The sequence below is a fragment of the Zingiber officinale genome, chromosome 3B (genome assembly GCF_018446385.1).
Source record: "Zingiber officinale cultivar Zhangliang chromosome 3B, Zo_v1.1, whole genome shotgun sequence".
Taxonomy (NCBI): domain Eukaryota; kingdom Viridiplantae; phylum Streptophyta; class Magnoliopsida; order Zingiberales; family Zingiberaceae; genus Zingiber; species Zingiber officinale.
In genome coordinates this window covers 46074331-46084354 of record NC_055991.1, presented here as the reverse complement: position 1 = coordinate 46084354, position 10024 = coordinate 46074331, and the positions used below count along the sequence as shown (strand labels likewise).

Here is a 10024-nt window from a genome sequence, read left to right as displayed (position 1 = left end):
AAAAAGCTAAAAAAAATAATAAAAGAAAACTTCCTTAAATGCTCTAAATTTTCTTAATGCCTTGACAGCGAGCTCAAGAAATAATTTATAAAAAGTCCTCTTTACCACGGTGTTTCCCGACTTCTCCTTTTTGGCCTCGTATCATCTAAATTAAACTTCTAAAAGAACTCATCATTAAACAATTTAAATAGTTCAAATAATATGATAATGGAGTAAAATTCGTAATACTACTACTAACAATAATACTAGAGCATGCGATTTAGTAGTGAAATTTTCGAACGCTACAATACTCTCCCCCTAAAAAACAAATTTCGTCCTCGAAATTCATAGACTTATTGAAAAGCTCGGGGTAGCGCTCTCTGATATCGGCCTCCACTTCCCAAGTAGCTTCCTCCTCTGAATGATTTAGCCACTTGACTTTTACCATTGGGATTGTTCGGCTCCGTAGATTCCGATCTCGTCTGTCCAAAATCTGTGTAGCCCTCTCCTCAAAAGTCAAATGCGGTGAGAGCTGCAGAGGTTCATAGTGCAACACGTGGGAGGGTTCGACACGTATTTTCGGAGCATTGAGATGTGGAAGACATTGTGTACTGCTGCTAGGCTCGGAGGTAGAGCTATACGATAAGCCAAAGTCCCAACTCGGTTAAGGATCTCGAAAGGTCCTATGTACCTAGGCGCTAGCTTCCCCTTTTTCCCAAATCTCATCACGCACTTCATAGGAGCTACTTTCACAAAAACATGGTCACCGACCGCAAACTCTAAGTCCCTCCTCCTCAAATCTGCATAACTCTTCTGTCAACTCTGAGCAGTTCTCATTCTATCTTTGATCCTCCTCACTGTATCTGTCGTATGCTGAACAATTTCTGGACCCAACTCTGCCCTCTCACCTACCTCATCCCAGTGAATAGGTGATCTACACTTCCTCCCATAGAGCGCTTCATACGGTGCCATCCCAATGGAGGCTTGGAAGCTGTTATTATAGGTGAACTCTACTAGGGGTAGTTTTGTTTCCCAACTCCCCTGGAAATCGATAGCACAAGCTCGGAGTAGATCTTCTAGTATTTGGTTCACTCTCTCTGTCTGACCGTCGGTCTGGGGATGAAAAGCGGTGCTGAACTGTAGCTTCGTCCCTAATGAAAAGACTCCTCCAGAAGGTAGATGTAAAGCGAGTATCTCGATCAGACATGATTGACACTGGAATCCCATGCAACCTGACAATCTCTCGAATATATAACTCTGCATACTGTGTCATGGTGAATGTAGTCTTAACTGGCAAGAAGTGTGCTGATTTGGTGAGACGATCCACAATTACCCAAATAGAATTTGATCCTCTGATTGTCCTCGGCAATCCTACGATGAAATCCATCAAAATATTCTCCCACTTCCACTCGGGAATAGGGAGTGGTCTTAGAAGCCCAGCTGGTCGTTGATGCTCGGCCTTGACTTGTTGGCATGCCAAACATTCGGGCACAAAATGATGGATATCGCGCTTCATGCCCGGCCACCAATACAATTGCTGAAGATCCTTGTACATCTTTGTGCTCCCTGGGTGAATGGAATATGGTGATGTATGGGCCTCTGTCATGATCAGCTCTCTCAATGCCTCCCCTGTAGGGACCCAAAATCGGCCCTTGTACTTCACAATCCCATCACTCACGGTGTATAGACCACTACCCTTTTCCTCATCTCTCAGTCTCCACTTCTGCAATTGCTCATCACTCATCTGACCCATGCGGATGCGGTCCAATAGTGTAGACTGCACAGTCAAGGAATTCAGTCTCGGGGCTCGTCCAGCTGTATAGACCTCTAACCCAAGACTCTGAATCTCCCGCTGCAAAGGCCCTGAAATCGATAGATGTGCGATCATTGCAGTCTTCCTACTCAGAGCATCGGCCACTACATTAGCTTTCCCCGGACGGCAGCTAATCTCGCAGTCATAATCCTTCACCAGTTCTAGCCATCTGCGTTGTCTCATGTTCAGCACTTTCTGTGTGAAAAAGTATTTCAGGCTCTTGTGGTCGGTGAAGATCTTGCACCTTTCTCCATACAAATAGTGCCTCTAGATCTTGAGTGCAAACACAACCGCTGCTAGCTCGAGATCATGAGTAGGGTAGTTCTTCTCATGAACCTTCAACTGTCTAGAGGCATAAGCGATAACCTTGTCACCTTGCATCAATACTGCGCCTAGGCCTAGCTTAGATGCATCTGTGTAGACCGCAGAGTCACCTTGCCCTGATGGCATAGCTAAGACGGGCGCTGTTATGAGGGCTTGCTTCAGAGTATCAAAACTGTGTTGGCACTCCGCGCTCCATACGTACTTGGCGTTCTTCTTTGTCAGCGCAGTCAAGGGCACTGCAATAGAGGAGAAACCCTTGATGAAGTTCCGATAGTAGCCCGCTAATCCCAGAAAACTGCGAATCTCTGATGCATTTCTTGGCACTGCCCACTCCCTGACTGCCTCCACCTTGGACGGATCAACCTCCACTCCCCTACTAGAAATAATGTGCCCAAGGAAAGTAACCCTTTCTAGCCAGAACTCACACTTGCTGAACTTCGCATAGAGCCTACGCTCTCTTAGAACCCCCAATATCGTCCTCAAGTGCTGACCATGCTCTTCTCTGCTCCGAGAATAAACGAGTATGTCATCAATAAAGACGATGACAAACTGATCAAGATACGGCTGAAATACACGATTCATGAGGTCCATGAAGACAGCTGGAGCATTGGTTAGCCCGAATGGCATCACCAAGAACTTATAGTGGCCATATCGAGTCCTGAACGCTGTCTTATGCACATCTGATTCCCTTACCTTCAATTGATGGTAACCGAAACGGAGATCTATCTTTGAGAATATCGAAGCTCCTTGCAACTGATCAAAGAGATCCTCCACTCTGGGCAATGGATAGTTGTTCTTGACGGTCACTGAATTTATCCCCCTATAGTCGATGCATAGCCTCATGCTACCGTCCTTCTTCTTCACAAATAAGACAGGCGCGCCCTAGGGAGAAACACTAGGGCGAATGAACCCCTTGTCTAGCAACTCCTGAATCTGCTCCTTCAGCTCTTTCATCTCAGTAGGAGCAAGGTGATACGGTGCCTTAGAGATTGGCACTGTGTCTGGCAGCAACTCAATAGAAAACTCCACCTCTCGATCCGGTGGAATCCCTGTAACGTCATCAGGAAAAATGTCTACATAATCCCTAACAACTTCCACATCAGGAATAGAAGGACCCTCCAGCGCCGTAGTCACTATAACGCTGGCTAGGAATGACAGGCAGCCACGGTCAATGAGCTTCCTTGCCTGTAAGAATGATATAAACCGAGGCTTCCTTGAATTCTTTGCTGCCATGAAAGTGAAAGGTTCTCCTCCCGAAGGACGTAGTTGGACTGCCCTGCACTGAAAGTCGATTACTGCCTGATTCTCTGACAACCAATCCATCCCTAGAATGATGTCGAACTCTGGTATCGGAAGTACTATTAAATCAGCATACATAATATGGCCTTGCAGTACCATCTTGAGATTTCGGACAATGCTACCCGTACTCAGCTCCTCTCCAGAAGGAATCGTCACTAGTAGACTTTCTTTCAGACCCTCCGGAGTAATCCCTTTACGATGCACAAATGCATGTGAAATAAAAGAATGAGTAGCCCCTGAATCGAACAGAGCTTTCGTGGCTACTCCTATAACCAATATTCTGCCTGCACTCGAGTATTACACATACACATAGGTCGATATTTGCACAGAGCGTAAAAGAGCTAAGGTTAGAGTGATAAAGTAGCATAAATTACTATTCCGAATATTCGAAAGCCTGAAATAAAGCACGTAAAGTTACTTGTAATCAAGGTAGTGTCTGGGTCAGCCTCCTCGGTCTGCATCACATAAACTCTCCCTGTCGCAGGCCTCCTCAACTGTGGGCAATCAAAGGATATGTGGCCCGGCTGCTTACACTTGTAGCAGACTCCGGCTCCTAGCAGACACTTCCCTGCATGCTGACGTCCACAAGTCTGACAGGTAGGTTTCTCCAACTGCATCACAGGCTTTGAAGCCTGCTGACCCTGTGGCTTCCCTGAACCGGAAGGTTTCACTGTTGGCTTTGCTGTCCCTTCCGGCCTCTGAGGTCCAGTAGACTGTCTCTTCGCCTACGACTACTGTTGAGGCTGTGAATAAAATGGCCTCTTCCTCTGTGCCTCTGCCTGTAAATCCTTCAGGGTCTGCTCCGACCTGAAAGCCTTCCGTAGTGCTATGGCATAATCTGCAGGATCTGACATCACCACATCTCTGCGAATAGCGGGTCTCAAGCCATCCAGGAAATGTTGCAGTTTCTCCGTGGGGTTATCAGCAATGAGGGGCGTAAAGTGGCAGCCCCTATCAAACTTCTTGACGTACTCTGCCACAGACATATCTCCTTGTTGGAGGTTCCTAAACTCCCTCTTCAACCGAGCTTGGACATCGGGTGTAAAGTATTTGTCGTAGAAAATCTTTTTAAACTCCTCCCAAGTCAGAGTCCCCATATTCACAGTCTTTTCAGCCCCTTCCCACCAAAAGGGCAGCATCATCCTTCAGCTGGAAGATGGCGCAACTAACTCTGGCTACATCCTCCAATCCCATGTAACGGAAAATCATCTCCAAGGATCTAACCCATCCCTCAGCAACGAATGGATCGGTGGAACCCGTGAACTCCGGGGGTCCCATCTTACGAAATTTCTCGTATGGCATCTCACTCCTCGCCACCTGAGAGGTGCCAACATTCTGACGTAGTAGATCAGCTAGGCCAGCTAATACTTGCTCGTTGGCGTTAAATGCTAGTGGTGGGGGCGGTGTAATCTGGCGTCTTTGAGGCATCTGGGGATACACCACAACCACTACTTAGTCACAACATGCTCAAATAAAATGAATGCGTACATATCCTCGTATCATTAACAAGTATCAAATAATAAAGTAGTCGACATAAGCAATGTCATAATATGCTCAACATCAAACAAAAGTGTAAAATGTTAAAACTCACAGACTTTGGGGCATGTCTCCTTGAGCTTCCGGCAATCAGCTGTAGGCACAACCTAAACCAAGACCTTTGCTCTGATACCAACTTTGTAAAACACCCAATATATATTTTTTTTTTGAACAATCAGAAATCTCTATTATTTGAATTTGACAAATAAGATAACCAACAATCTAAAAGAAAGATAACCAACTCCTTATAATATTTTCTAACTCAACTCAATCCGAGGTTATTTCATCCAAACTTTCCAACATGACTAAAATAAAAAAAATAACTTTGCAAAAAACGTGAAGATCGCTGGGATTATGTGCCAAGCTGTACTGCCATCCACTCAAGGGTCTTGCCCCCTGACCTCTAACTCAGCATCATCTGCACCAATTCAAATGTAGTGAGTTTAAAGACTCAGCAAATACAGAATATGAGGAATAGCAAATATGAACAAATAAGTTGCATGCAATTAAGAATACTCATGCTAAGATAATTATTCATTTAAAATTAAAAGCATAATATAAGATTTACTCATGTATTTTCCTACGAATTCAGTTTCCTGACTGTGGCTCCTAGGTCTCAAAGTCGCTTGATCAAGCTTTGTCAAACCATAATACTAGGTTGGTATAGCATCCCAGTACTTATCTGGAATCCATACCCATCAAGTGTAGGGCACCCCGGTGCTTATCCGAAGTCCACTACGCGTCAATTTGATATGGCCAAACGAGACGTCTCTCGGCCCCATATCCGTCATAGAACAACCACAATCAAGTCACATTATTCATTCTGATTCCTTGCTTCGAATCTAATATTAATTTCTCTCTCTTTTTTTTTGTTTCTTTCCTTGCCTCAAAACTGCATCATTCCTTTCACATTATAAATAGAAGCTTGACAGAAACTGCAAACCATAGCAAAGCAAGTTTATAATCATCACAATATTGTTCATTCGAAGGCTAGTAAATAAGGATTAATTGACCTAAGGTATTAAGAGACTAACGTCCAGATGGGGGAGCCACTTTTAACCCAAGCCATAACCCGTTAATGGGAATAAAGTGAAAACTACGTACTATATAAGACTTAAACTATTTTGAATATGGCATCAATAGATGTTGGGTTTGGTATATAGCTCAACTTATGGATTGTCCACTTCAGTGTGAATGCGCTAAAAGTCCAATAGCTAGGTTGCCACAAGAAGACTTGCCCAAGATCAATTTGATTTATAGGCTAGAGCATGATAAAGTTGCAATACACGTTCACCAACACCCTATGCATTATTGTGACATCTAAAGGAAGACAAACATCAACATAAAAAAAACAGAGATATAAGTAGTCTCGAGTGGAATGGCAACAATTAAGATTATGTATTTCTTAAGATAGGCATAAGTTGTTCCAAAGAGAAAAGGGTCTTTCATGGCTTAAGATCCCATCACTAGCCCTCGCTCGAATCCTCTAGACTCGGCTCTAACCTCCCACGGCTACAACCCTCCCTTTCTCCCATCGAACTTGCCCCCTCTTGATTCCTAGGCAGTCTTGACATGGTTCTCCATCATAATCTTCACATCTACCATCATAGTTAATCGAAACATGGGAAGAAAAACCACCAAATCTTACAACCATGCTGTGAACAGGAGGTGCATAAAAGAGATCATGTACTTGCCTTGATCGGAAACTTACTACCAAGCCGATGCGAGCTGCAAAGGAGATGACGGAACGCCACAAACTCTTGGAAATCTCTAGAAAATTGGGGCCTCGAGGAGGATGAGAAAAAATGGCGCCCCACCTAAAACCTAAGGTCCCCTTTTGATATGTGTGGTTTCCTAGATATATATTTATATCCCCTCAATGGAAAAAAAAAACAATTATTTAAATTTACATAAAAGTGGTCAATCACATATTTATCACAGCACTATTAAAAACTAGCTATCTATCCTCTTCTTTTAATAAAAACAAGGTTAATAAAAAAAAAAGCTAAAAAAAATAATAAAAGAAAACTTCCTTAAATGCTCTAAATTTTCTTAATGCCTTGACAGCGAGCTCAAGAAATAATTTATAAAAAGTCCTCTTTACCACGGTGTTTCCCGACTTCTCCTTTTTGGCCTCGTATCATCTAAATTAAACTTCTAAAAGAACTCATCATTAAACAATTTAAATAGTTCAAATAATATGATAATGGAGTAAAATTCGTAATACTACTACTAACAATAATACTAGAGCATGCGATTTAGTAGTGAAATTTTCGAACGCTACAGATTAACATTTGAATTAAACTAAGATTTGACAGTTAGTCAGTTAAATATCCATTTTGATAATCGACTTCTAGATTATAGCGAGGCACAAGACCTTTTTAGGTATTGGAGTATCAACCACTTCTAGATAAAGTCTTTTAAGGAAATTAAATATTTAACTTTCTTTTTGAAAATCTTTGGTCTAACTAATCATGTGTCAAACAAGCCTAAGTCATTATCTATCATAATCTAAGCATAAATAAAAAAAGCAGTAAATCAAGCATCACACAATTCTATTTAATAATAGAAATAGTCTTTCTATTAGCTTCCACTAGATCATAACCTCGATAAGGTCTATCAAGGTAGTGGATTTGATCCTTGGGAATCCAATATTGATTAATTCTAACTTGATTAGTCAAGTTAGAATTTGGGACCTATGCTTGGATTAGGTTTCTATTTGATTGATTCACTAAAGATAAGTACAATCTAAATTATTGTTTAACCTTGTATCTGAGTCTAAATTGGTTGTATATGATCCTTTATTTTTCAAGAATCAAATCAAGTTTCTTGGAACCTAAGGTGAATCATTCCAATGTATCCTTAAGTTCTTTGACTTGACTTTTCAAGTTGAATTTTTCTTTCTCAAGTTGTTGTACTTGGGTTGAATTTCCACCCTGAACTGGTTCAGTCAAAGGACTTGGATTAGTCTCCTCCTTAAGGGATTCAATCTCCTTTTGGAGTAACTTAACCTGGATATTGGACTTACCTAATTTATGCATTAAATAATTAATTAAATTATATAACTATTCTTTTGTAAGAGAACTTATAGTGTTGTTTGGCCCTTCAAAAATGGATATGGATCTATGACTTCTCTCATACTCGACTTTGGATTCAATTTCAATTTCAGACTCAGACTCAAATTCGGCAATGTGAGCTTGTACTAGTAGAGCAAGGAAGCTCACTTGCTCATGTTCTTCGTTGGAGTCTTTTGATGACTCGGAACACGTTGCTTTCAGAGCCTTTCTTCTTCTTTGCTTCTTTACAATTTTTGAACTCGGTTGACTAGTTCAGAGGTGATCTCTTTGTCATCTTCTAAGTCCACTTTGAATTCTGGTTCATATCAGAATTTAGGTTTTGACTTCTGAGTCTTAAATTTTCCTACAAGCAAGGTGATATATTTCTTGGTCGGGCATGCAATAGTCTGTTCTTGTAACTCAAATTTGAAAAATAATTCATCTAATATAATAATTGAAAGATCCTTGAAAATTTTGTAAGCATCTATCATGAATGCCCACAAAATATTCTTTGGAAAAGTATTTAAGTTATACCTAATAATGTCGTAATTTTCCACTTTCTAACTAATCGTGTGGAGTGTGTTGAGTAAATATTGGATCCAGTCATGTAGTTGACTTACTGATTCTCGGTTCTACATTTTGATATTATATAATTTATTTAAAAATAAATATTTCTTAAATATCTTAGCATCGGAGGTTCCTTCATGAAGTTTGATCAGCTTTTACCAGTCTTTTGCGCTGCTAAACGGTCCAACTTGATTTAGCTCCTCTTTGGTGAAGCCTCACTATAGAGTCTGAGTAGCCTTTGCATCCGCCTCAATCTTCCATTTTGTTGGTTCATCCCATTTGTCGTAGGTGTGTAAAATACCGAAAAAGGACGAATAACTATAAAGGAATTTTCCGAAATTTTTGGAAATTTTTCCGGAATTTTTCGAAGACCGTATGGCTTCGGTCACGGGGATAAAAATTGGGCCCCGGGAAAACCTATTTAGGCTACCCCATTTTAACGAGGAAATGTTTATTTTTTTTATTCCTTGTCTTTCTTTTTCTTTTATTTCTTCTCCTCCGTTTCCCTTTCCCCTGCGTGTCGAGCCCTCCCCGACGTCAAACTCACGCTTGATCTACCCTAACCGCAAGCGTCGGTTCCTTCTCCTCCCGCGTACTTAAAGTTGTGACCAAGAGAAGCCGACACTTCTCCTTCTTCCTCCCCGACGCACCCCTCTGCCCTCTGCGACGTTGCCGCCGCGACTCCTCTTCCCCTCCAGTGCAAAAAGCTTCGAGCAGTGCCGACTTTCCCTCCTCTACTTGTCGCCCCTCGCCATCAAGATTCCAGTCGCCGACGCCGAGCAGCGCCAAAGCCTTCTTCTCCTCACCAACGCTGAGCCCTAGACGCGCCGACGTCGAGCTTCTTCTCCTCTTCCTCTTTTGTCGACGTCGTTGTTGTCCCTCGACCCGAGAAGCACCATTGATCCCTCTGCCCTAGCGTCGGCTGTCGCCGTCCTTGTGCCCTAGCCGCCGCCGCTAGGACCGAGCGACACCATTCTTGCTTCTCTTCTCTCTCTGATTTTCGGTGATCTTGAAGGTAAGGGGTTTACTAAGTTGAAATTTGGGATCTGATTTTTATATTTTTGGTTGGATTCTTGATCTCCTCCTGTTCCGATCTTGAAGTGAAGGATTCCAGCAGGAAGGGTTATTTGATGGGCTTTCTTGGGTTCCAGCAGCAATTAACCTTTGTTGGCAGCAACAATCCTAGTGTGGATCAACAGATAACGACTGTGAGGTGAGGATTAGTGCTGTGGATCAACAAGCACGACTGTAAGGTTTGCTTGTTTTTGTTTCCAGTAGCAGACAACCCTAACCGCGCAGCAAACCCCCCATCCTGCAACCTTTTGCTTAACAACGACGGAGGATAAGGTAAAGCGTAGGGTAAATAGGGATTTCATGGTTAGTATGATTATGTAAATTGGATTAGCTTTAGATTTTTTTTCTAATGGTATGAGTAGGGTTAAGGCAATTA

General features: G+C 42.2%; 1 protein-coding gene across 1 annotated transcript; it reads right to left on the bottom strand.

The window, feature by feature from the left end:
- Nucleotides 1-2998: 2998 nt before the first annotated feature.
- Nucleotides 2999-4032, bottom strand: LOC122054853. The gene is made up of 2 exons (XM_042616278.1): nt 3834-4032; nt 2999-3699 (listed from the first exon to the last, which is right to left on the bottom strand). Exons 1-2 carry the CDS (start codon nt 4030-4032, stop codon nt 2999-3001), a joined length of 900 nt encoding a protein of 299 aa, XP_042472212.1.
- Between the last annotated feature and the right edge of the window lie 5992 nt (nt 4033-10024).

Excerpts from the sequence above, each read along its gene's own strand:
- LOC122054853 (XM_042616278.1), bottom strand. The coding sequence starts at position 4,032 with ATGCAGTTGGAGAAACCTACCTGTCAGACTTGTGGACGTCAGCATGCA. Across the intron at positions 3,700-3,833 it reads AGACACTACCTTGATTACAA|GCAGAATATTGGTTATAGGA; the intron begins GTAACTTTACGT and ends ACTCGAGTGCAG.